This window comes from Rattus norvegicus, chromosome 18 (assembly GCF_036323735.1).
Source record: "Rattus norvegicus strain BN/NHsdMcwi chromosome 18, GRCr8, whole genome shotgun sequence".
Classification (NCBI taxonomy): domain Eukaryota; kingdom Metazoa; phylum Chordata; class Mammalia; order Rodentia; family Muridae; genus Rattus; species Rattus norvegicus.
The window spans coordinates 1,824,993-1,852,259 of NC_086036.1; the positions used below are offsets into that span (position 1 = coordinate 1,824,993).

The following is a 27,267-nucleotide window of genomic DNA, read 5'->3' on the forward strand; positions in this document are numbered from 1 at the left end:
TCTCTCTCTCTCTCTCTCTCTCTCTCTCTCTCTCTCTCTCACACACACACACACACACACACACACTCACACACACACACACACACACACACTCACACACACACTATTTTTGTTTACAAAAAGTAGATCTTATTTTCAAAAATCATTTGGTATATGGCACCTAATTCAAACAGTTTTTTTTTGAATCACAGTTTGAACAAGCTATTTCTTTAAACTATTTCTGCTTTGATGATATTTATTAATCACTGTTGATTTTAAGTATAATTTTTGCAGATATTTTTTTAATTTTATTTTTTCTGGATATTTTATGTATTTACATTTCAAATGTTATCCCCTTTTCCCCATTTCCCATGCCCTCTCCCCTCTCCCCCTGCTTCTATAAGGATGCTCCCACCTACCCACTCCAAACTTAATGTGCTGGAATTACCCTACTTAGGGGAAACGAGCCACCAAGGGCTTTTGCTCCTATTCATGCTGGACAATGCCATCCTCTGCTACACATGTGGCTGGAGCCATGGGTCCCTCCATGTGTACTCAATGGTTGGTGGATTAGTCCCTGGGAGCTCTGGGGAGTCTGGTTGGTTGATATTGTTGTTCTTCCTTTGGGTTGCAAACCCCTTCAGCTCCTTCAGCCTTTTCTCTAACTCCTCCATTGGAGTTCCTGTGTGTTCAATCCAATGGTTAGCTGTAACCATCCTCATCTGTATCAGCAGGGCTCTGGCAGAGCCTCTCAGGAGACATCCATATCAGGCTCCTGTCAGCAAGCACTTCTTGGCATCAGTGATAGTGACTGGGCTTAGTGGCTGCATGTGGAATGAATCCCCACGTATGGCAGTGTATACATGGCCTTTTCTTCAGTCCCTGCTCCACTCTTTGTCCCTGTATTTCCTCCTGTGAGTATTTTATTCTCCCTTCTAAGACGCAATGAAGCATCCACATTTTGGTCTTCCTTCTTCTTGGACTCCATATGATCTGTGGATTTTTTCCTAGGTATTCCAAGCTTTGGGGCTAATATCCACTTATAAGTGAGTGCATACCATGTGTGTTCTTTTGCGTCTGGGTTACCTCACTCAGGATACTTTCTACTTCCATCCATTTGCCTAAGAATCTCATGAAGTCATTGTTTTTAATAGCTGACTCCATTGTGTAGATGTACCACATTTTCTGTATCCATTCTTCTGTTGAAGGGCATCTGGGTTCTTTCCAGATTCTGGCTGTTGTAAATAAGGCTGCTATGAACATAGTAGAGCACGTGTCCTTGTTATATGTTGGAGCATCTTTTGAGTATATTCCCAGGAGTGGTATAGGGGGTTATCAGGTAGTACTATTTCCAATTTTCTGAGGAACCTCCAGACTGATTTCCAGAATGGTTGTACCAGTCTGCAAGCCCACCAACAATGGAGGAGTGTTCCTCTTTCTCCACATCCTCACCAGCATCTGCTGTCAACTGAGTTTTCAATCTTAGCCATTCTGACTGGTGTGAGGTGGAATCTCAGAGTTGTTGTGATTTGCATTTCCCTGATAACTAAGGATGTTGAACATTTAGGGTTATTTGATTCTCTGGAATCTAACTTCTGAGTTCTTTGTATATATTATATATTAGCCTCTATTGGAGGTAGGATTGTTAAGATCTTTTCCCAATCTGTTGGTTGCCGTTTTGTCCTAACCATAGTGTCCTTTGTCTTACAGAACCTTTGCAGTTTTATGAGATCCCATTTGTCGATTCTTGATCTTAGAGCACAAGCCATCGGTGTTCTGTTCAGAAAATTTTTCCCTGTGCCCATGTGTTTGAGGCTCTTCCCCCACTTTCTCTTCTATTAGTTTGAGTGTATCTGGTTTGATGTGAAGGTCCTTGATCTACTTGGACTTAAGTTTTGTACAGAGTGGATAAATTTGCATTCTACATGCCAACCTCCAGTTGAACCAGCACAATTTGTTGAAAATGCTATCTTTTTTCCAATAGATAGTTTTAGCTCCTTTGTCAAAGATCAAGTGACCATAAGTGTGTGGGTTCATTTCTGGGTCTTCAATTCTATTCCACTGATCTACCTGCCTGTCTCTGTACCAATACCATACAGTTTTTAATCACAATAGCTCTGTAATACTGCTTGAGGTCATGGATGGTGATTCCCCCAGTAGTTGTTTTATTGTTAATAGTTTTCACTGTCCTGGGTTTTCTGTTATTACAAATGAATTTGCAAATTGTTCTTTCTAATTTTATGAAGTATTGAGTTGGAATTTTGATGGGGATTGCATTGAATCTGTAGGTTGCTTTTGGCAAAATGGCCATTTTTACTATATTAATCCTGCCAATCCATGAGCATGGGAGGTCTTTCCATCTTCTGAGATCTTCTTCAATTTCTTTCTTCAGAGGCTTGAAGTTCTTGGCATACAGATCTTTCACGTGCTTGGTTAGAGTCACACTGAGGTATTTTATATCATTCGTGACTATTGTGAAGGGTGTCATTTCCCTAATTTCTTTATCAGCCTATTTATCCTTTGAGTAGAGGAAGGCTACTGATTTGTTTGAGTTAATTTTATATCCTGACACTTTGCTTAAGTTTTTTTTTATTTTTTTTATCAGCGGTAGGAGTTCTCTGGTAGAACTTTTGGGGTCACTTAAGTATACTATCATATCATCTGCAAATAGTGATATTTTGACTTCTTCCTTTCCAATTTGTATCCCTTTGACCTCCTTTGGCTATCTAATTGCTGTGGCTAGGACTTCAAGTACTAAATTGAATAGGGAGGAAGAGAGAGTGGGCAGCTTTGTCTAGTCCCTGATTTTAGTGGGATTGTTTCAAGTTTCTCTCCATTTAATTTGATGTTGGCTACTAGTTTGCTGTATTTTGCTTTTACTATGTCTACGTATGGGCCTTGAATTCCTCATTTTTCCAGGACTTTTATCATGAAGGGGTGTTGAATTTTGTCAAATGCTTTCTCAGCATCTAATGAAATTATCATGTGGTTATTTTTTCCTTGACTTTGTTTATATAGTGGATTACTTTGATGGACTTCTGTATATTGAACCATCCCTGCATCCCTGGGATGAAGCCTCCTTGATTGTGATGGATGATCGTTTTGATGTTTTCTTGGATTTGGTTTGCAAGAATTTTATTGGGTATTTTTGCATCTATATTCATAAGAGAAATTGATCTGAAGTTCTCTTTCTTTGTTGGGTCTTTGTGTGGTTTAGGTATAAGTGTAATTGTGGCTTCAAGAAATGAATTGGGTAGTGTTCCTTCTGTTTCTATTTTGTGGAATAGTTTGAAGAATATTGGTATTAGGTCTTCTATGAAGGTCTGATAGAATTCTGTAGTAAACCCATCTGGTTTTGGGATTCATTTGGTTGGGAGACTTTCAGTGACTACTTCTATTTCTTTAGGGCTTATCGGACTGTTTAGATGGTTTATCTGATCCTGATTTAACTTTGGTAGCTTGTGTCTGTCTAAAAAGTTGTCCATTTCCTCCAGATTTCCCAGTTTTGTTGAGTATAGGCTTTTGTAGGAGAATCTGATAATTTTTTTAATTTCTCCAGTTTCTGTTGTTACATCTCCCTTTTCATTCCTGATTTTCTTTATTTGGATACTGTTTCTGTGCCATCTGGTTAGTCTGACTAAGGGTTTATCTATCTTGTTGATTTTCTCAAAGAACCAGCTCCTGGTTCTGTTGATTCTTTGTATAGTCCTTTTTGTTTCTACTTAGTTGATTTCAGCTCTGAGTTTGATTATTTCCTGCTTTCTACTCCTCTTGGGTGAATTTGCTTCTTTGTGTGCTAGAGCTTTTAGGTGTGCTGTCAATCTGTTAGTGTATGCTTTCTCCAGTTTCTTTTTGGAGGCACTCAAAGCTATGAGTTTTCCTCTTAGCACTGCTTTCATTGTATCTCATAAATTTTGGTATGTTGTGCCTTCATTTTTATGAAATTCTAAAAAGTCTTTAATTTCTTTCTTTATTTTTTTTCCTTGACCAAGTTGAGTAGAGTGTTGTTCAGCTTCCATGTGTATGTGGGCTTTTTTAATGTTTTTCTTGCTATTAAAGACCAGCCTCAGTACATGGTGATCTGATAGGATGCATGGGATATTTCAGTATCCTTGTATCTACTGAGCCCTGTTTTGTGACCAATTATATGGCCAATTTTTGCAAAGGTACCATGAGGTGCTGAGAAGAAGGTACCTTTTTATGTTTTAGGATGAAATGTTCTATAGATGTCTGTTAAATCCATTTGGTTCATAATTTCTGTTAGTTTCACCATGTCTCTGTTTAGTTTCTCTTTCCATGTTCTGTCCATTGATGTGATTGGTGTGTTAAAGTCTCCTATTATTAATATGTGGTACAATATATGTTCTGAGCTTTAGTAAAGTTTATTTTATGAATGTGGGTGCCCTTGCATTTGGAGCATAGATGTTCAGAATAGAGAGTTCATCTTGGTAGAATTTTCTTTTGATGAGTATGAAGTGTCCTTCCTTATCCTTTTTGATAATTTTTGATTAAAAGTCGATTTTATTTGATATTAGAATGTCTACTCCAGCTTGTTTCTTTGGACCGTTTTCTTGGAAAATTTTTCCCAGACTTTTACTCTTAGTGTCTGTCTTTGTCACTGAGGTGTGTTTCCTGTATGCAGCAAAATGCTGGTTCTTGTTTATGTATCCAATCTCTAAGTCTGTCGTCTTTTTATCGGGGAATTGAATCTATTGATTTTAAGAGCTATTAAGAAATAGTGATTGTTTCTTATTAATTTTGTTGTTAGAGATGGAATTATATTCTTATTATTATCTTCTTTTGGATTTGTTGCAAAAAGATTAGTTTCTTGCTTTTTCTAGGCTGTAGTTTCTCTCCTTGTGTTGGAGTTTTCCGTCTGTTATCCTTTGTAGGACTGGATTTGTAGAAAGATATTGTGTAAATTTGGTTTTGTCATGAAATATCTTGGTTTCTCCATCTATGTTAATTGAGAGTTTTACTGGATATAGTAGCCTGGGCTGGCATTTGTGTTCTCTTAGGGTCTGTATGACATCTGTACAGGGTCTTCTAGCTTTCATAGTCTCTGTTGGGAAGTCTAGTGTAATTCTGATAGGTCTGCCTTTATATGTTACTTGACCTTTTTCCCTTACTACTTTCAATATTCTTTCTTTATTTTTGTGTATTTGGTGTTCTGATTATTATGTGACAGGAGGAATTTCTTTTCTGGTCCAATCAATTTGGAGTTCTTTAGGTTTCTTGTATGTTCATTTGCAGCTCTTTCTTTAAGTTAGGGAAATTTTCTTCTATAATTTTGTTGAAGGTATTTAGGCCCTTTTATTTGGAGTCTTCACTCTCTTCTATACCTATTATCCTTAGGTTTGGTCTTCTCATTGTGTCCTGGATTTCCTGGATATTTTGGGTTAGGAGCTTTTTGCCTTTTGTATTTTCTTTGACTATTGTGTCAATGTTTTCTATGGTATCTTCTGCATCTGAGATTCTATCTTCAATCTCTTGTATTTTATTGGTGGTGCTTGTGTCTATGACTCCTGATCTCTTTCCTAGGTTTTCTATCTTCAAGTTGTCTCCCTTTTCTAGTGTGTTGGGATATCCAGTATTTGCTGTGGTGGGATTCTGGGTTCTGATGATGCCAAGTAGTCTTGGTTTCTGTTGCTTAGGTTCTTGTGCTTTCCTCTCACCATCTAGTTATTCCTGATGTTATTTGCTCTTCTGTCTCTGACTGGAGCTTGTCCCTCCTGTGGGCCTCTGAGCCTGTGAGTCTGTGAGCCTGTGAGCCTGTGATCTTTGGAGTGTGAGTGCTCCTGGCAGACCAGCTCTCTGCAGGCAGGTGTTTTGTTCAAGGACTGTGGTACAGTCCCAGCTCTGGGCGAGAATAAAGACTGGAAGGGTCTAGATCCCATTTTTCTTTTTTTTTTTTTTTGGTTCTTTTTTTTAGGAGCTGGGGACCAAACCCAGGGCCTTGCACTTCCTAGGCAAGCGCTCTACCACTGAGCTAAATCCCCAACCCCGATCCCATTTTTCAGATATGTTTTTAAAAGTCCTTTTTTAGCAGTATCTATAGAAGTTCTTATCAGTGAAATTATATAATGATTATGTTGCTTCTGACTAACACCTGTGAGTCTGTGCAGAGGAAACAAGATGGGCTGCATAAGATAAATGCCAGACTTGGGCAGTGGGTGTATAGTATGCATTGTACTGGTCTCTCTCCTTTTGTATGTTTAAATTTTCCATGAAGTCGAGTTAAAATTCCATTAAGCTGTCCTTATTTTTGTCTACTGTCTCCAAAGACTTCTTCAAAAAGAATTCTGGAAGATTTCTCAGGGCCCCAGGAAATTATTCCTGGGCACATCTACTTTTTTAATTTATTATCGTTATTGACATGCCTGACATTTAGTTTATTTATTTAAGTAAATTGCTCTGGTTTTATGCAACTGTTCTTTTTGTGAATTTTCCAATGCTCAAATATGAGGTTTACCAGATGTCTGCCACTTCACAGTGTCCCCCAGACCTCTGTTCTGATCTGTTGCCTTTCTGTTCTACAGAAGCAGCAAATGGGACCAATGGCCATGGAGGTAAGAGCAGCACATCTAGTTCCACTCCATCTCACCCTGGGAACTACTCTTTGTCACCAAGACCTACCTACACACCCATAGATCAAGGTACGATGTGTGTGTATGTATGTAATGGGGGAAGCGATATATGTATGTGTGTGAAGGTTCAAAGTCTACATTCATTGTCTTCCTCTATAGCTCTCCATAGTACCCTTAGAGACTGGATCTCTTGATGAATCCAGGGTCCACAGTCTCGGCTAGTCTAGCAATGAACCACAGGATCCTCTTGTCTGTACATTATTGATTTTAAAGGCATATACCTCTATGCCTGGCTTTCTTCTATGGATTCTGAAGATTGTTCTCAGGTCCTCATGTTCCTGTGGCACTTTACCAACTGAACCATCCCTTTAGCCCAGTGCTACAGATTTTTGAATAATTATCTGAATACACAGTGTAGTCTTCCCTTTGCTTAAAAGACAACATTTTGAAGTTTCATGATTGATGTGAATAACTGTTAAATTAACTGGTGATTCCACATGAAGGAACGTAACTGGGAAATAAGTGTTTAATCAAAACTATAGTCTTGAAAATTCAAATATGTCTACAGAACTCTGTGCGAAAAGAGTTGCATGGCAATAAATACTTTTTCTCCATTTGCCCAGTAGATTTGTCTCACAACTTAACAGGAATGTCAATAGAGTCAAGTGAAGTAAACTATTTACCATTGCAAACTGCAAATATCATATGGTCACAGTTATTAGTGTAGCTTTTTCTAACTCTACCATTGCCCATAGGAGAGTGACTCAGACTTCCCTGCAGATCAAAGGAAAGGTCCTATGAGCACTTGGTAGTTTTTCTTTCTTCCCCATTGCTGAGGACAAGGCTATCTTTCCTTTTCATTTTCAGCTAACATGTTCATTTCTGGCCCACCGAAGAAACGACACCGGGGATGGTATCCTGGGTCACCTGTCTCCCAGTCTGCTCTAGTTGTGCCAGTTCCCACAGTTCGTCCTCTTTCAAGAACTGGTGAGATTTTAACTGATGATGTATTTAAACATTTCTCTTTAATTAGCAGAGGTAAGTTCTTATCCTGCTCTTATCCTCTGAAGGTAAATGCCCCAAATCAATCATTGTCATTAGCAGTAGGATGTAAGAGTCTTGGTAGTAGCTAATATTTTATCTCCATAACATAATCCTTCCCTATAACTTTATGTACTATTACAACTTCGTTTTAACCATGTAATTGATGAGCCATTTGTTGCATAAGACCTAATGCTACTACCATAGGGTGCATGTGGACTTGGTTTGTCAGAGTGGTGCTATGATTTGTTCTCTGTGTGATACTTCTTGATTACTCTGGCTTAGTCATTAGTCTACTTACTCATGGTTTAGTCCACAGCTATACTACAAAGAGCTACTTGGCTCTCCTTCATAGACCCCAGACTGTGTCTAAAGGTGTCCTCAGCTAAGTGTGCACACAGTTGTGCACCTGTTCTACCAAGTAGACAATGAAAAGTGCTCCAACCCTAAAAACTAGGTCAGGATCTTTACAACTTCTAATTTACTATTTGCTTAAGTAGTTTTGAAGACTCCATAGAAATCTTCTATGTGAATGTGTTACAGTTGCTTACACGTAGGATGATGAATGACGAGTGTCTCTGTCACATTTCTGTTTCCAGCTTAATGTATGGAAATCTACACCTTTGGTTACTTTTGGGGTAATAAATATGAAATACAAAGCTAAATCCAACAGAATGCTCAGTGGTCATTATCTACAGTGATGTAATTATGGTTGATTTGTTTTCTTACTTCTGTTTTTCTGCTAATATTCTACAATGCATATGTTAAATTTAAAAAAACTAAAACTATTGAACTTGTAAACCATCTTTAAAGTGTTAAAACCATAGTGATTTCTGAAGTTTTTCAGTTAATCTTTCTTGTCAAACAATCTTTTTCTTTCCAGAGCCCCTTTTATCTACCCCAGTTCCACAGACCCAATTAACTGGAATTCTCCAGCCTCGGCCTGTCCCTGCAGGGGAAACTGTGATTGTTCCTGAAAACCTGCTGAGTAACTCAGGAGTTAGACCAGTGATCCTGATAGGTATGGTGGAGGAATTCCATGTCTAGACTTCTCTGTCTCCAGTCCCTGCTCTGTGGGCTTATTCACATTCTCATGAGAATATTTGTCTGTCTTTATTGACCGTCTCAGCTTTCCTTGGCTACCCCCTTTATGTTGTATTAAGGACATGATTTAAAGCTGAGAATAAGTCACTCGCCCTCAACCATCTTTCTCTATCCAGTGGGGGAGTCTGACCCTTTATAAGAGTAAACAACAATCACTACACACTCCAGTAACACTGGGACACATTGGAACATGAGAGCTGGTAGAGGTTCACTGCCAAGAGCTTTGAGAAGTCTTGGGAGAGAGGGCTTACTGCTGCCTGGAGGAGTCTTAGAAAACCATCAGACTAAACCTCAAGCAATGTGCAGAAGCATGCTCGAAGTGGACCTGTGGAGGAGGGGACAGTCCAGTCAAAGGAAGCCACACCTCAAGAAAGAAAGAAAGAAAGAAAGAAAGAAAGAAAGAAAGAAAGAAAGAGGGGGAGGAAGGAAGGAAGGAAGAAAGACAGACAGGAAGAAAGAGAGAGAAAGGAAGGAAGGAAGGAAGAAAGAAAGACAGGAAGAAAGAAAGAAAAGAAAGAAAGAAAGAAAGAAAGGAAGGAAGGAAGGAAGGAAGGAAGGAAGGAAGGAAGGAAGGAAGGAGCGAGCTAAGCCAACTGACAGACCTCACTTCAGAAAGCCAGGAACAGGTCTGAACCACGGAGCATCTGTGAGTCAGCATCTCTGTGGAGTCTGACCCTCCCTGGCTGCTGACTGCAGTGAAATTATAGTTGTTGAGGGGTCTAAATTCCAAGACTTTCTAAACTTTATAAACTACATTCTAAACTTAGATTCTTACATTCTAAACTAGTTGAGTACCTTTCATACCCATATCTGAAGGCCTTTTCAGGCAGGTCTAGACCAGAAGAACACTGCCTGTTTTCTCTCCGTGATAAGGCAGGTGGGTTTTATTAACATGAGTCACTCTTTGCTCTTGTGGTTGGCCTGACTCTTTTGTCTTGGGTGTTTTTTACTTCAGACCCTGTTCTTTATCAGGCACCCAATCCTCTGATTCTGGGTCTGGGGTATTAGAGGGAATCCCAGTGATTTAAATTCCATGTGACTCAGGAGGTTCTTAGCATCAACAAACATAATACAACTAAGCCTTAAAAGAGGAAAAATGTGGGCCTCTTTTTTCCTTTAGCATTCGGCTTTCAGGAAGTCTCATGAAGGCCATCTTTGGTGGCACACACTTTTACAACATGGGAGGTAGAGGCATGGAGATCTCTGTGAGTTCAGGGCTATAACCTGGTCTACATACTGAACTCAATTCAGAGCTACTTGGTGGGGCTGTGTCTCAAAAGAAAAAGAAAGGAAAGCAAACCTCAGAGAGAGATGATTTTCTTTCCTGTACCACAGGAGCAGGGTGAGGTGCCTTTCAAAATATTTCTATCCTAGGGTACTTTAAAATATCCCTGACATTCAGAAAAGACTAACAGAAAACACCAATATGGAGACTAAAATAATAAATCACTTGTTAAGAGCACTTGTTGCTCTTGCAGAGGACCCAGGGTCAGTTCCAAGCACCCATGTAATAGCTCACAACTCTTCTTAGCTCCAGTTTCAGGGGACTCAGCACCCTATTCTGAACTCTAGGGACACCAGACACACATAGACCATACATGCAAGCAGAATACACATACATTTAAAAATCAGACAAAAACAAACAGGCAAAATGCAAACACTAATGTTGTAAAAACAGGTAGGAAATCTCTAAGCACTTGCAACTGATTAATAGAATGTGGTTTACCAATGAGTTTAGCTTACCTTTCCCCACCTCCCAGAGCACTGGGGACTTGAGATGTGAGCATGGTTTGTTTTCTCATCTGGAAAGAAAGTTGATGAGGAACTAACTATCACATCGATCTTCCGAGACAGAACTGTAATGTTTGCAGTATCCCTCTTGTGGGAAACACATCATGTAACCGGAGTGGCTCATCTCAGTTTCTATAGAATGGTAAACATGAAGGTGAATTCCTGAAGGTGGTTGTCTCAGAGGGCAGAGAATGCCTGAGCATCCTCGTGTCTCACTGAGCTGGTGCGCCTGACTAGAACCCAGAAACGCTGAGTTGACTTGTGTCTTTTGGGGCAGGCTACGGCAATTTACCCTATTTCTATGGAAATGTTGGTGACATTGTTGTGAGTCCTCTGCTGGTGAACTGCTACAAGATTCCACCGTTGGAAAACAAAGATCTGGAACAATTAGGGTTGACTAGCACCCATCTCCTGAGTGTGGAGAACATGATCCTTCTAACAATACAGTACCTCGTACGGTTAGGTAAGTCGTTCTCTGGAGTCATGGACTGGGAACCTTTCAAATTGCTTTTCAGAATGTACTGTGTCCGTTTTCAATCCATCCACCTGCCTGATTCATAGTTTCTTTTGTTTCTAAGTTTCCTTCCTTCTACCCAGTCTTCTGACTTTCCCCTTTCCTCTCTTTTGCCTTTTCTCCACTCTTGTCATAAAAGAGACAAGTTGCTCCCTCTAGTGTCTAGTCTTGTGCTGCTTCCTAACCTCCCAAGGCAAGTAGAAGCAGAAGCTTACAGGGTTTTGCTAGGGGTTCCCTTTGAAAAGGAAGGCCTTAGGGTAAGGGTGAAGCAAAGGTCATGAACCCTTCACTTCCTCTGAACCTACAGTGAGTGTATGCAGGTGTCCTGACAGCACTGGGGCTCAGCCGCATTTCCATTGAAATCTCCTTTATTTTGCAAACTGCAGTGAGCCATCAGATATGCAATCTAATTACATATTCACTCTGGGATTTCACTCCATTAATTTGCTTACGAAAATGTTTGAGGTGAAAATTTTCATATAAAAACTTTTGTATGTACTCATGAGGTTTTTTTTTTTTTAATGTTACAAAATACTGTGGTGTTAAGAAACCACAAAAACAATAAGCCAGGTACTTCCAATGTTATGTATCAACACTGGCAAGGACCCTTAATTTCCCAGGAGACTCCTTGATGTGGGTTCTGCCCTGACAGGGGTTTGTTTTTAAAGCCAATTTTCCCATGAAACCTGTCTTCATAATAAACCTGTAACTTGAAAATCTTACTTGTTGGTAAATAATAAAGTTATTTAAACTACCTCGTTCTGGCTCATTTGATATCATAAATTTAATTGCTACATACTCTGGACAGTGGGCTGCCTTCTAAGACAGTGCACCTCTGGATGCTCCCTAAATCAGGGAAGACGGTGCTATGTAGAGCAGCACTTCTAGTCAAGCGAAGCAGTCTGATCACATCCTCAGAGAAACCATGGTCCTAGTGAGTTAAATAAACCATAAGACAAAAATATAACATCTTCCTTCCAGTTATTAAAGCCTCTTAGAGAATTCTGATTTAATTAAACAAGATTCTTTTTTTCTCTTTAGGATCAATTCTCTCCATAATTTTACTTCCAGTTATTAGTTCTGCTGGTATTTAGCATAAATACCTGTCCTTCCTCCCTCCCTTCCTCCTTCCCTCCCTTCCTCCTTCCCTCTCTTCCTCCTTCCCTCCCTTCCTCCTTCCCTCCCTTCCTTCCTTTCACCTAGGTTTATACTCCTCTGTCCTCCAACAAATTCTGGTGTTCTTGAAAAAAAAATGTATCCTATCCCTAAAAGTTTAAGAGGCAGAAAAATATTTTCACACATGCATAGATTATAGACATTAAAAAATATCCAAACTTCTAAAATGACCGCCTTAATACTTTGTATCCCCAAGAACTAACAGGGGGAAAGAAAAGCAAGATTCTTCAGAAAGAAAGAGCCTTCCTGTAACAGTCACTTAAATTTTTTTGTGTTATTTCACAAGTTAAAAAGCCCTTTGAAGTACATAATGGAATCAGCACATTCAGATGGGCCTCCGGGCTGTCGGAAACATTTCTTCCTCTTATGGTGGCTCCATCTAAGAAGCCATCAGAGCCGATGCTCTGGGGTATAACTCTCAAAGGGAAAATTACCATTATTGAGCTCGGAAGAGGTGGAGAAAAGGCTCCTAGAATCCAGCCAGGATGGAAAGTAGTAGAAACAGAGAAGGGGACGCATATATTGCTGTGAGAGATCATCTTTCATCTGAAGTGGATCCCCCTCATTTTTTCCTAACAGTTATTCAATCAAAACTTTACAAATGAATTTTAAGATAACAAAGGATGCTGGAAACAAGTTATACCACTTTATTTTCTCCCGGGTGCCTTTGCACGGATTCATTGTGTATCCCAAGAGAATGTGTCGCTGGCTCCTGATCTGCCTTAGCCCTCGTGCATCTATAAAATGGGCCTCTGAGCCTTTCAGGTTTTGAATGGATGACACTAGGGAAAGGAGGCCAGGCCTGCTTTTCGTTTGTCATGTGCTCTGGTGGAAGAGGGCTATAGAAAGGACCACCTTCCTTCAGATTTTAGTTCAAATTCAGCCATTCTGAATTCACTACACAGTATGAATGCCATGGCTGCGCACCATGATTCTAGTTTGTTAAAGGTTAATGGAAATCAGAGTTGAATGACTCCCAGCTGATCTTTAAAGCCAAAAGTCCCACAGTTCACTTCCACCTAGCATGAGGCAGGGTCAAGAAGGACACAAGAAACCAACATTTTAGGCTAGGTGTGTGGAGACCTAGGGATCAAACCCAGAGCCCGCCTCACTCATGATAGTACCAGGCTATGCTCTAACTCCAGAAGCAAATGTACTGTAAGCATTACTGTTTTCTTCTTGTTTCTATGTATAGAAAACAAGCACCTCTCTTCGAGGTTCCCATTTTCTTTTCCTGACCCTCAACTAGTTCTGGAAAAGTTGCTTCTCCAATGTAAATTACTTATTTTTAGACTGTGGTATATTTTGTATAATCCCACTTGTCTTTAAGCAGGGCCAGGAGACCACTTAACTGCATCAGAGCGAGGAATGGTTTCTGACTCTCTGTGTTCCCTCCTTCCAGACAGATCGTAGCCTTATGTTTGTGCTGTATCTAGAGTTCTAAAGCCAGTGCTTAGCCTCAGATCACAGATACTAAAGAGTCTGTTCCTGCTAACAGGAGCCCTTGAGTTTCAAGTCTCTGATCCCCCTCCCCACCCCATCCTGCTTTGGGTGGGGGCAAGTCAATATATCCCCTAGGTTTTAGTTTAAACTAAAGGTAGAATCTTAGTTAATTTGTGCCAATTGGATGCTTGCTGATTTTGTTGTAAAAATTGGTTAAGTTTCTAAAAGAATAAAAAAGAAAATCCCTCTAATTCCAGGGGCCACAGGTCATCAGTATAAGCTTACTCAGCTACGGCTGGGAAAAGAGGCCAAATGTCATATTTGACAAGCCAGAGTGCATGAGAGAATGAGATGACCCAGCATTCTCCGCCTGGGGAGAGTTAGGCAATGTGAAACATGGAAATGGAAATGAAAAAATGACTCATTTCCCTGTGGACAGTGCCAAATTAAATGGAGACAATCCATTAAAATACTTTGAAAGTATCCATGCATAAAATGAGAAATGAATAGAACCCAAAATTGATTACACACCAGTGTGTTTTCTCATTTATTAATCATCAGAATCCATAATGCCAAGGTTTGAAAGTGATTGTTTCTCAGGGCATGCAACAGAATGGGTCTTGTGTCCTTGCAAATCCTCCTTGAAAGAGTACAGGGGAACAGAGCTAGAGCTCTAAAAATTGAGGCCAGAGAGAAGTGAAAGGGAAATTCGCAGTGGTGATTAGTATGAGCCGTGACTTGGGACCCCAGTAAGACACAGTGCTTATCTGCTAGCTGGAGTGTGGTGGGCTTAGAGAACTGTGGGATGCTAGGTGCTGTGTGTTTTGTCTTCTCAGATTGTCTAAGTCCTAACTGTAATTCTCATTAATATAGGTCCTGACCAGATACCTCTCAGGGAAGAATTTGAGCAGATCATGCTGAAGGCTATGCAGGAATTCTCTGTGAGAGAGCGAGCCCTGCCGATGGGTGATCCTTGTACACCAGTGTCACCGGCACAGCTCCCCTGGCTTGCTAGGTTAGCTGCCAGTGTGTCTCAGGACCTGGTTCATGTGATTGTGACCCAGAACTCTCTAGCAGAAGGCATTTCGGAGACACTGAGGCTGCTCAGTGAAATGAGACACTGTCAGAGGCTGCCGGATTATGCTGTGGTAATTTGTGCCTCACAAATCAGAGGAAATGAGTTTTGTGTGGTGGTGTTAGGTGAGTGGCTTTGGGGCTTTGTTTGTCTTATCACTTGTTTAATGCATTCATTCCGCCATCTGTATTTGAAAAATAACAACTGGGTATTTCCAGTATCCACATAATTATTCTCTGGTTAATAGTTGTGGTTTGGGTTTCTCTCCCGATTTTAACTTTCTTTCTCAAATCAAAGTCCTCTGTGTGGCTGGTGCCCTGGCACCTGACTCTGAAGACATTCTTTTAAAGCAGATACTCTCATCACATGTAACCTCTGTTCTTAAAAGATTTTCAAGTGTTGGGACTGGAAAGATGGCTCTGCAGTTAAAAGCATTAGCTGCTCTTGCAGGAGACCTGGGTTTAATTCCCAGCATCCACATGGCTGTTCATAACTGTCTATAGCTCCAGTCCTGAGGGATCCAACACCCTATTCCAATTTTCAGGGTCCTGTATGCACTGTGGCACATACATAGACACACACACACACACACACACACACACTGTGGCACATACATAGACACACACACACACACTGTGGCACATACATAGACACACACACACACACACACACACTGTGGCACATACATAGACACACACACACACACACTGTGGCACATACATAGACACACACACACGCGCGCACGCGCGCGCATTGCGCATAGAAATAAAAACAAGTTCATTGTAAAGGTTTTGCAAGTCTTAACCATTCTGTCACATGATAAAGCACCCATGTTGGGCAGATATATTTGAAGGGCCTACTCTACAACACCTAGGAAACCTTCATAGAGTAGAGCATTGACTAAATGTGCTCTGTGCTACCTCTCAGAGGGTTGTGCCTCACAGTCACCAGCACTCAGACTGTGATTCCTCCTCTCGGCACTGAATGGAAGCTCTCACTGAAGCTCTCGCTGCTTCCTACCAAAAATATCAAATCCAGCATTACTCTGAAACATGCATTGGCCAAACTGTCTGCCCACCTCTGTGTCAGGGTTTTAGAAAGCTGTTCCTGGCTGTGATCATTAATATTTTTAATTTTAATAGTAATTCTGTATAAATTTAAGTTTTTAAGGTAAGTACTTATAACAATCATGTAAATACATTGTTTTCTGCAGACTTCTCTAGCCTTTAAATACTTGCATGTCTATGTTTTTATACTTACGAACAAACTACACAGTTTTCCTCTCAATTACCTGGCAGCAAAGATTGTGTTGTTGCTGCTGCTGCTTCTGTTGCTATAGACAATCTTCAAATTATGCATCTTTCAACCTTCTTAACCTTCTGAAGTCCCTGCAGTTTTAGACTTCTGTGGTCTCCCACTCAGTCTGTCTTAATCAGTGTTGCAGCAAGCATTGGTTCCAGTGATATGACTGCTTTGTTCTCTGTCCCTCAGGTCAACATCAGTCCCGGGCCCTGGCAGAGAGCATGCTTACCACAAGTGAATTTTTGAAAGAAATTAGTTATGAGCTCATCACAGGAAAGGTCAGCTTCCTGGCATCACATTTCAAAACAACGTCATTAGGTGAGTGGCTGTAAGACCGGGCCACCCTGCCAGCCCTAGTTGCATGAGTGTCTGAAGCTTAGCCTGTCAGGAAGGTGGTGCTCTAGCAGAGCTTTGCTTAGGAGTGCTTTAATCCTTACTCCTGGTGACTAACACCACAGGCAGCTTGTGAGGTCTAGAGGAAGTAACAAGGATGCTAGGATTAAAGCCTCAACTCAATGGTAACTTTGCTGCTTGGGCTATTTTCTTTCTCTCCCTGGATCTAAATTTTTTCCTGTCAGAGAGAACCAGAACAGTGTGTTCTGCCTGCTATTGTATATAAAGCCAGCCAAAAGAGAGCCCGTGTTGGAGGCGTGCTGGTTGTTAGTATGCACACACAAAGGCTGATATAATCTAGAAAAGCTCTTCCTGTACAGATGCCACAACAGAAATGCTCATGTAGGAACTCTGACATAATTCCAGGTCAGCTTAAATTTAACGAGAACCCAGCCCAGGTGCCTAATTTAGATGCTGATAGGAACCATCTTCTCATTACTATCTTCTTAAATTCACCTTATTTTGATGTAGGTGATGACCTGGACAAGCTGCTAGAAAAAATGCAACAAAGAAGAGGAGACAGTGTGGTCACCCCTTTCAATGGTGACCTTAACGAGTGTATGTCCCCTCAGGAGGCTGCTGCTATGATTCCCACACAAAACCTGGGTAATGTGGACTGAGGCTGAGGGAAGGGTGGGCCCTTGGAGCAGATACTGTAGAAGCTTAAGAAAAAAAAAAAAACAACTCAGGGTTTTTAAGAGCCCTCAAGACATAGACTACAGCAGGCTTTTTGTTGTTGTCTACAGGATAAATTGAGTTCTGATTGACAGTACTTTGGTGTGCGACCTTCTCCTTTGTAAGAGTTATTTCCCTGAGAGATTCGTGTTCAGTTGCTTCTGGAGGTTGGTTATTTTTTAGCCTCAGGAAGAAGTTCCTCTTTTTCCAGGAATGATTTTAGGGATCCTCAGTTTTATTTGAGAGAGAGAGAGAGAGAGAGAGAGAGAGAGAGAGAGAGAGAGAGAGAGAGCGCTGAGAAAAGATTTTATTAGACCAAACTGAGTCTAGTCTTTCTGGCCTCCACATCCAAAGTTCTGGGATGACAGGCACCACTGGCTGGACTCTGTATTCCTTAGTTGTATGCAGAGAATTGCTGTGCTTGTGGGGAGCTTCAGAGAACTTCAGGAAGCATCCAGACCGCAAGTTGTGCAGGACTATATCTCTCACTTCTTCTCCTTACTTGTAAAACTTCAGGCTCAGGGAGTGTGAGGTCTTCCAGACAGCAGAGAAAAACAATGTTACCTATACATCATCAGCCCTGTAAGTCGGAGCCACATGGTGGGCAGTGGCCAGGGAAGAGGAAACAGATCTCACCTCCTTGTCAAAACAAATAGGAATATGGGTTGCAAAGTGTCTTGACTTCCAGGCAGTACTTGGAAATACAGCAGTCATTTATTCAAACATCTAAATGAGTTTATATGAACTATTTTGAATTGTTAATAAGTTTAGAATTTGCTCAGCAAATTTGGCAGCCCAAGCCAGGGATCTGAGTTAGATCCTAGAACCCACATAAAGGTGAAGGAGAGGACCAACTCCTCTGATCTCTACACATGCAATCACACATACCACCACATTATGCATACATTGTAATAATAATTAGCTAATTAACTAAATATTTCTTAATTCTCAGAATACATATAGCTCTCTAAGTACATCCTTGGCTCCCTGTTTAAGAAAGGTTGTTTAAAAGCAGGGTAGTGGTAGTGTTTCTTTAATCCCAGCTGCAAGTTCAAGGCAAGCCTGGTCTATAGAGTAAGTTCCAGGACAACCGAGGCTACACAGAGAAACCGTGAAACTCTGCCTCGAAAAAACAAAAACCAAACAAACAAACAAAATGTTGCTTGAAGGAACTGGAGAAACAGCTCAGGACTTAAGGGCCCAGCTGATTTTCAGAGTACTGGGGTTTTACTTCAGAACCACACAGGACCTCACAACTATCTGTGACTCCAGTCCGGGGGATCCAGTGCCTCCTCTGGCTTCTGAGAAAACCAGACACATGTGTGCTACCAAAACAGTAGACACATTTTTTTTAAAAAAATATTTTTTAATTTAAAAAGAAATGTCAGGGGGTTGGGGATTTAGCTCAGTGGTAGAGCGCTTGCCTAGGAAGCGCAAGGCCCTGGGTTCGGTCCCCAGCTCCGAAAAAAAGAACCAAAAAAAAAAAAAAAAAAAAAAAAGAAATGTCAGCAAAGCATGGTGCTGCATACCTTTAATCCCAGAGGCAGAGGCAGAGGCAGACCAATCTCTTTGTGTGTTCAAGGCCAGTCTGGTTTACATAGTGAATTCCAGGACAGCCAGGGCTACATGGTGATAGCCTGTCTCAAAAGATCTAAATGAATAAATAAAAAAATAAAATAAATGTTGCTTGAAACCAGCAAGATGGCCCCATGGGTAAAAACAACTACCACCAAGCCTAATGACCTGATTTCAAACCCCAGGGCTGTCTTATCACCTCCACATATATGCTATGGCACACAGGCACATGCACACAGACACACACATACGCCAACTCTAAAACTTATAATTAAAAAATTTACAAAAAATACTGCTTGAATAAATGTTGTTTTATATTCCATCAAACTTCAGAGTTTGCTAAGTTAAATTATACATACAAATCTACATAGACATTTAGTTCCCAGTCAGCCTATGAACTGAGGAACTAATAACCTATGTATGTATGTTGGAAGACTGGTTTGTTTCATTGGTTTACTTTTTACTTATGTGTATGTGTGTGTTTGTATGAATGTGTGCTAGGTAGGTTCATATGCCCACGGGGATCAGAAGACAGTGTTGGATCCTCCAAGGTGTAGACATGGGTGCTGCAAATCAAACTCTGTTCTTCTGCAGAAGCAATGTTTTCTCTTCACTGCTGAGACATGTCTTCAACCTCTTCCACAATGGGGGAGGGGCGTGTAGAAAATTACAGAGGGGCTGGAGAGATGGCTCACTGGTTAAGAGCACTGGCTGCTCTTCCAGAGGACCCAGTTCAGTTTCCAGCAACCGCATGGTCACTTACAAATGTCTATAGTACCAGTTCCAGAGGATCCGGTGTCCTCTTCTGGCCGCCTTGGGCACTAGGCATGAGGATGGTACACAACCATATATGCGAGCAAAACACTCGTATGCATAATTTTTAAAAACTTAAAAATTCTTTGCCCTGTCATTACTTTGTCTTTTCTGGCCCTGGGAATCAAACTCAGGCCTTACATACACATCTAGAGGTGTGCCCTACTGCTGAGCTCTTCTCCCAGATCAAACTCACAGCATCAAGTTCTGTCAGTCAGTCCTTTCTGCTGGCAAGAAGCCCTCTGTGTCCAGAGTAGCTAGAGTATTGTGAGTACTGGATGCCTCAGCTACACCTCAGTTGAGTTTAGACAGCTTTCATTAGCACTGGTCGATCAAGCCCTTGAGATTGTGTTTCAGTCAAACTGCCAACATGTGTCCCTGGTAGGACACAACCCTTTTAAGAGGCATGGCAGCTGCCTGCCCAAGTGTTTTGTTGTCTGTGGGGAGAGGGGGTGTGTACAGGGATTGATAGCTTGATGGACACAGGTAAGAAAGGGTTACTGGTATGCGTAGAGTCTCTGGACAATGATTGCAGTACATCACCTACTGAGAGGCCAGCTGCCTGTGTCACACGGCAGGTAGGTCTCTTTGGGTAGTCCTGATGTCAGCACTGGTCACAATTGCTGGCCGAGCCAAAAGCTACTAGGAAGAAAAGTGAAGGTTGTGTCTCTAGCCTGTGTTGTCTAGTCATAGGGGATTTCCTGTCCCGCTGAGGCTGACTTGCTGATGAAAAAGGAATGTGTACTTTGGTATCATCCAGAAAAAAAAATAAAAGGAATCCTACACTATTATAGCTACAGCATTGACTCCCTCCCTAGATGGGCCTGGGCAATGCTGAGAGGCCTAAAGAGTTGAGTACCCCCTTTCTGCAGCTAAGTCCTGTCCAGCTGTGACAGTATAGTCTGTTTCCACTAGGAGCAAAAGGGTTGTCAAACAGCCCCCTTAGGTTTTTAAGTAGTTTGCTTGTAAAACTGTCGTATCCCATTTTCGAGCGTATCTTTTCAGACAGATTTTAGGGGGAGGTAGGCAAATCCATAAATCAAATGAGAATAGCAAGTGAGACTCTTATTTGTGAAACATTGATTTCCCTTGTGTTTTGTGTCTCCATATGGATTCATAGCATTTGCCAAAGAACTGAATCAATACTCTTATAACTTTTCTTAATTTTAGATATAGATAACGAAACCTTCCAGATTTATCAAGCACAGCTCACAGTTGCCAGAAGACTCTTATCCCAGGTGTGTGCGATCGCAGACAGCGGCAGCCAGAGCCTGGACCTCGGCCACTTTAGCAAAGTGGACTTCATCATCATCGTCCCAAGGTCAGAGGTTCTAGTCCAGCAAACTCTCCAGCGTGTTCGACAATCAGGTGAGGGTGAACTTTTCTATGAGTTTCTATTCAGTTCCAGTCCTGGAGCCCCTTTATCCCTTCCTCTCACTTAGTCCAAACATTTAAAAGACATTTGAAACATTCTTCAATAGTAAAAATCTCAAAAACATTTGAATGGATATTTAATTTATCTGTAAGCTTTGCCCTAAACCTTTTTCCCAGGACTAAATTTGATTCATGTGTTTGCCAGATGCTGTAAGTCTGTGATGTCATGCGTGGGACTACAATCTGGTCATTCACTGTCCAGGGAAGTCTAGCCTGTCCAAAATGCTGGGTCAAAACCTCTTGAATTCTTCCTAGGTTCAGGCAGGTCATTTCTCAGAGTTCTCAGACATTTTCAACACAGACACCACCTTCCATATCAGCAGCAAGAAGCCAAGTTAAAATTATTTCCAAGAACAGAGACCAAATTCAAATCCATTTCCCACACGGAAATGGTAGAAAGTAAAGATTTTACAAGTCTGTTGGAAATGTAATCTCTTCATGTCAGTGGTAAATGTAATCTCTTTGTGGAAATAAGATTTGCTTAGAATGTATTAAAAGCTATATAGAGTTTAGGAAATTGGAATAGCTAAGAAAATGCTGGTTTTCATGTAAACAAGATTTTTACTGGTTGTTTGTTTGTCTGGCTGGTTGGTTGGTTTTTGGTTGTTTGGTTGGTTGGTTTTTGGTTCTTTGAGACAGGTTTCTTCTCTGTGTGGCCCTGGCTGTTCTGACACTTGTTTTGTAGACCAGGCTGGCCTTGAACTCAGAGGTCTGTCTGCCTCTGCCTCCCAAGTGCTAGGATTAAAGGTGTGCATTGCCACTGCCTGGCATAAACCAGGTTTAAAAAGAAAAATTTAAGTATCAAATTCCCTCTGGTTATCTTACCTGGGGTAAAGACACAGATTTTAGATGGAGGATGGATCTTCTTGTCACATTAAAGAATTATATTTGAAAACAGAAAATTTAATGAATTCAGATTTCTAAGAATGTAGCTTATAGATTCCACACCTATAGACAGTGTCTATAAACTTTATATAGACTTCCAGGGTATCTTTTTAAATGCAGGTTTCCCTCAGTAGTCTAGGGAGTCCCCAGACTGTATTTTGTCCAAGCTCCTAGGTCTGCTGGTCAGAGGAACACACTCTGTGTGTTCTGAACTCTTCCCAAATGAGCTAACAGTAGGTGTTCACCTGTCTGACTCCTGGGAAGTATTCTTCATGGTCTTAGGAGGCCTCAAAGTGACCTGCCTGTAAGTCTCTGAAAGCCACGCTAGGCAGTGACCTTTTGGAAATGAGCAGGAAGAGGACAAAAGCCTCCCTGAGGCTTTCACGGAGGCCAGCATGAATGCAGGGCTCCCTCAGCTGTGTCTTCTCTCCTCTCCACCGTGGGCAATGGGTGGGTTTCAGGAGTGCCAAGTAATCTGACCTATTATTAATCGTAGATTTTCTCTTCCATGTGTGGAGGGAGGGCCTCCTTTTGTCGGCGGTTCACTTACACCATCTGGCATTTGCAGCCTCCCTTGGTTTGTGATCTGATATCCCAAGTCCTGCTTCAGCAAGCATGTCATAGCACCTGTTCCGAGTGAGCTCCGTGTGCAGAGCCTTTCCCTGGAGCAACCTCTCAGGGACTGCGCTTTCCTTTCTCTGTGCAGGGCCTATCTGTCCTCCTCTCTGAGCTCAGGGGTTTGGTTTTATTTTATATTTTCACATGTTTTAAGATCACCATTCTTCAGAAAGATATGAAAACCTGACCAGTTAGATAGGCTTATAATGAGGGCAAGGGGTAGTGTTATAGGCAGATTTGGAAACTCAAGGCAAATTACGTTTTTGTTGTTGCTATTGTTTGGGTTTTTGTTTAGTTTTTTGATACAGGGTTTCTCTGTGTAGTCCTGGCCTCAAACTCAGAGATTTGTTTGCCTCCCAAACACATGTGCCACCACCACCCAGTGGCAAATTACAATTTTGATATTGTTCTCTCCTAACTTTGGCACAAAAATTTAAAGAATTTTATTTTCATTATATTTGAAAACAAAATTTAATAAATTCAAAGTTCTAAAACTTTAACTTATGGATTCTACATTCATAGGCGATGTCAGTTAAACTTATAAAGCCTTCCAGGAAATCTTTTAAAATGCAGATAAAAATTAATGCAGATAAAATTATTATAGTAGTAATCACTTTATATACTTAATAATAACATTCTTTTTTAATTATAAGAAAAAACATGTGCTGGAGAGATGGCTCAGTGTTTAAGAGCACGGACTGCTCTTCCAGAGGTCCTGAGTTCAATTCCCAGCAACCACATGGTGGCTCACAACCATCTGTAATGGGATCTGATGCCCTCTTCTGGTGTGTCTGAAGACAGCTACAGTGTACTCATATTCATAAAATAAATAAATTAGTTTTTAAAAAAAAACATGATTGTGGCATGTGTAGTGTGTACATGTGTGTGCATGTGTGCATGTGTGTGTTTTAGAGTATAACATGGAGCATATGTATAAGTCAAAAAACAACTTTTGGAAGTCTCTTTCCACTGTGAGGTCGAGGGATCAAACTCAGGACACCAAGCATTTTTACCTCTGAGCCATCTCTCTGGCCCTGTGGTATTATTCTGAAAAATGAAAGTAATAGAGTGGAAAAGTATAAACATTTGTGCACAGATGTTATGGTTTAGCAACAAGGTACAAGTTAGTTTGCTTGAGACTCTGGTTTCAATTCCCACAAAATTAAACATTTGTAATTTCACTCTCAAGGTTATCACTATAAAAATGCTGTTGTTAGCACTTCTTACTGCCTAGTGTTGTGCCTCCTTCCTGCATCTGTCCTTAATGTCGATGTGCAGTGTGCATAGGAAAAGCTTTTATAAGCAACATTCTTAATGAGTGCACAGTATTTCTTATTATAACTATACCAAAATGTGTCATCATATTTTTAAGTACACTCATATTTTTGTAACACATACTGGTTTATAGGAAAGTATAGGAAAGTGTGTGTGTGTGTGTGTGTGTGTGTGTGTGTGTGTGTGTGTGTGTGTGTAAGTAAAGAGAAGTTTTCTGGGACAGAGTAAGAAATTACTCATTAAAACAAAATGTTCCCCAGAAATTGTCAGACTCACTTTCCTCCCATTCCACCATGAAAATGGAGAGCTGCATTTGCCTGGGCCACAGATAACAGACTCTCAGAGAAACCGGCTTTTCATTATTGAATGCCTAAAGCCTCATGGGGCCTCTCAGGTCTGGCCGCAAGCAAGGTGTGTTCCTTGTGTCTGAATGAAGGGCAAAGGACACAAGGCAGGGTGGAGGGAGGAAGAACTATGTCGGTTGTCTTCTTCCTGATTCCAGCTGCCTAGTTCCTGAAAGAGAGCATTCCAGCAGCCAGCCCAGTGGAGAGAGTGCCAGACAGGAAGAAAGGTCAGAACACTCAGGAAGGGCGTGTCCTTCACAACTCTGTGTGGCTGAAAGCAGAAGGAAGTAGAACCCTTGCATTGTTGTAGACCCAGCACTGGGTGAAGCATGAGGTCTCTTGACTAGCATTCTGGTTAAGGAAAGAGGGGATGGAGGAAGGTCAGAGAAAAGGGAGGGAAAAAAAGAAAATAATACAAAGAAATCCAAAAGTGAAAAGAGAAAAGAAATGGGTCGAGACTTTTCAAGTTCTCCCAGTAATCTGAAATTCTGACAATTGAGGACACCCCAAGTTCTGTCAGTCCGAACACTAGCACAATAAAAATGCAAGCATTCTAAATTCAAGGTGGACAGGTCTACATCAGTGACTGTGCTTGGTCAGAGCTCCCTGGTTTGTGCAGGTGACCTGTCCAGCAGATGGGAGTGGGTGTAGTGGTAGCCTCCAAGGAAGTTTTATACTGATAAGGCCAGTGACACTAATCCAGTGGTCGTACATGGCTATGAAGAAGCCTGAGCTATTAGTTGGCAACAAGTAAATCACCTGGTCCAAAAAGGCACAAAGAAGCTTTCAGAAATAGGTCCCACTGCAGGGGCTAACCCAAGTGGTATAAGAAAGATGTTCATTTCTAAAACATACCTTCTCTGTCTTATCAACTTTTCTTTGCCTCATTGATCACTTAAAACTTCATCAGAAAAATATATATCACGTACTAGATAGTTACAAGTATCTCAGAGACCGAAAGTCTTGGGAAGTGACTCTGACCTAGAAACAAGAGGCACACACTGGAGAGTCCCCTGGGCACGCAGAAATGAACATGTCCGCTCTACTCTAGGTGTGTGACCTGGACAGTACTGTACTTTGGGAGCCTTTGGTTCCTTGTAGCCCCTCCCCCTCTGCAGCCACCTGCAAACAACACACCCATGCCCCTGCTAGATGCTGGAGCCACAGACTCAGTGGTGCCCAAATGCAGACTTCAAATTCCTTTGCCACATACTAAAGTGCTGGCTGCTGTAAGTAGAGGGCTCATAATCAATTATTTCATTTTATGGTGAGATCTCTCTCCACTTTCCTCCCTGGTACTTGCAAGGCCTGTCTCAGAGGTCTCTGGCCTCAACCTTTCCTCCTACCAAATGCTGCATCTGTCCTTTTCTTCCTTACCCTAAGAGGAAACAAGCTCAAAAACTTCAGATTAAAATCATCTGGTCTCCAAATAGAAACATGTTCACTCACCTGTCTCCTTGCCTGTCATCCTGTTTGAGAGAGGGTGGCCCCTCAGCCCAGCCACTCCACCTCACTGCTGGTTCCTCCCCTTCCACCTGCTCACTCTCCTTCCACCTGGTTCTCATTCCATCCGTCCATTGAGTCTACCCACCACCAAAGACAAGACGGTCCTGCCCAACTCCCTCTTCCAATTGCCAAACCAGGAAGGCTGTGCTGGCTTCTCCCATCCCTTCACTTCCTCACCCCCTCTGTAACATCCCGCTATCTGACTCTCAGCCCTCAGCAGAATCCCTGAAGGTCTTCCAGAACCTTCCCAGGTTTTCTTCTATCCTTGCTATTCAGATGTACCCCTGAGGTTCCCCAGCCATGAGGGTGCTTCCAGAGCTTTCTCTTCATCCTTGAAGTGAAACAGTCAAGGAACACAACTATCTAGCCATTGCTAGACACTTGATAAATATTTGCCATTGCTAGACACTTGATAAATATTTGCTAAACCAGAATTTTATAAAAGTTTGTTAAATTGATTCGTTAAGTGAGATTGTATTTTTGAAAGGAAAAGATAACAAATAAAGTTTAGAATTCCTCTTGAAAAGTCCAATTAGGTCATTGGAAACACATTTGAGAAATTACCATTGGCCAAGAGTAGAATCCTTGAGTGTACAAGCAGACAAGACTGTAGAGTTAAATGCCATTTGTGTATCTAGAATGCTGTTGTTCTTCAGGCCATGGGCTCTCCCCCCTGCAATCCCAAGAACCCTGTAGTGCATGTTTTCATAGATTCTCCAATACAAATTAAATAATTCTCCTCAGTGAGAGGACAGAAGGGAGGCAGGTTAGGGCTACCCAGACAAAAGAGACTACAAATTCGATGAACTCTAAATGCAACTAACAGGATTTTAGTCAACGTTTTCAGTTTGGGTTTTACTTGTTTGTTTATGTCTTGTTATCTCCAAAGAGAGACTACGGGGGTAAAGGAATTACGTGTTGGCAGCATCTGGAAACAGGCTATCTCAGTTGAGATAATGCCCCCTAGATCGGCCTGTTGTGCATTTTCTTGATTAGTAATTGATGTAGGAGGGCCCAGTTCACTGTGAACTGCTGGCTCTGGGCGGTATAAGAAAGCAGGCTCAGCAAGCCATAGGAACAAGCTAGTTAGCAGCACCCCTCCATGGCCTCAGCTTTAGTCCCACCTCCAGGTCCCTCCCATGACTTCCATGAGTGATGGACTATGATATAGAGGTGTAAGCCAAAATAAACCCTTTGCGCCCCAAGCTGCTCCTCGAGGTGCTTTATCATAGCAAGAGAAATCCTGACAAAAGGCATTATGGGAACTTTAAACACTGAGAATGTTTTAATGATTTAATATTCTTTTGATTTTCATGTGTCATATGGTGTCAGGGTTTGGGGGTTGGAGAGGCATGGAACTTCATGAATGCTAGTCAGGAGCTCTATCCTGAGCTATATTCCCAGCCTGACTTTCATCTCGTTAGGAATTAGTTTTTGATCGTTTGTTTTCATAGCGAAGCTTTGCAGAAATCTGTCTGATCCACAAAGAAGGTGAATGGCTAAACGGAAAGTTTTGTTTTGTCTTGTTGTCCTTTGTTTACTTGATATCTCTTTGATGGGAGAGGTAAGGAATAAAAATTAGATATTAAAAAAAGAGAAAATTGTTGCTGAAAAACAATCAAGAGAAAGGATGTATACCAGAATGTATTATTTTCTCCAAATAGCAGAGTGCTGCACTGGCACAGTCCTAGCTCTTCTGAATACCTGGGCATCTGAGAGGCATAGGATCAGTAACGT

The 27,267-nt window shown here is 41.3% G+C and overlaps 1 protein-coding gene across 7 annotated transcripts in view; it reads left to right on the top strand.

The window, feature by feature from the left end:
- Positions 1-27,267, top strand: part of Greb1l (GREB1 like retinoic acid receptor coactivator) — a 236,824-nt gene that overhangs the window by 159,525 nt on the left and 50,032 nt on the right. For all 7 annotated transcript variants that reach the window (XM_039097272.2, XM_039097267.2, XM_039097268.2 and 4 more), the window contains 8 exons: positions 6,519-6,635; positions 7,434-7,553; positions 8,491-8,628; positions 10,780-10,965; positions 14,509-14,835; positions 16,202-16,330; positions 16,877-17,011; positions 20,639-20,836. In XM_039097272.2, the coding sequence (XP_038953200.1) occupies positions 6,519-6,635; positions 7,434-7,553; positions 8,491-8,628; positions 10,780-10,965; positions 14,509-14,835; positions 16,202-16,330; positions 16,877-17,011; positions 20,639-20,836 (1,350 nt within the window). The remainder of the gene's footprint in view (positions 1-6,518; positions 6,636-7,433; positions 7,554-8,490; positions 8,629-10,779; positions 10,966-14,508; positions 14,836-16,201; positions 16,331-16,876; positions 17,012-20,638; positions 20,837-27,267) is intronic.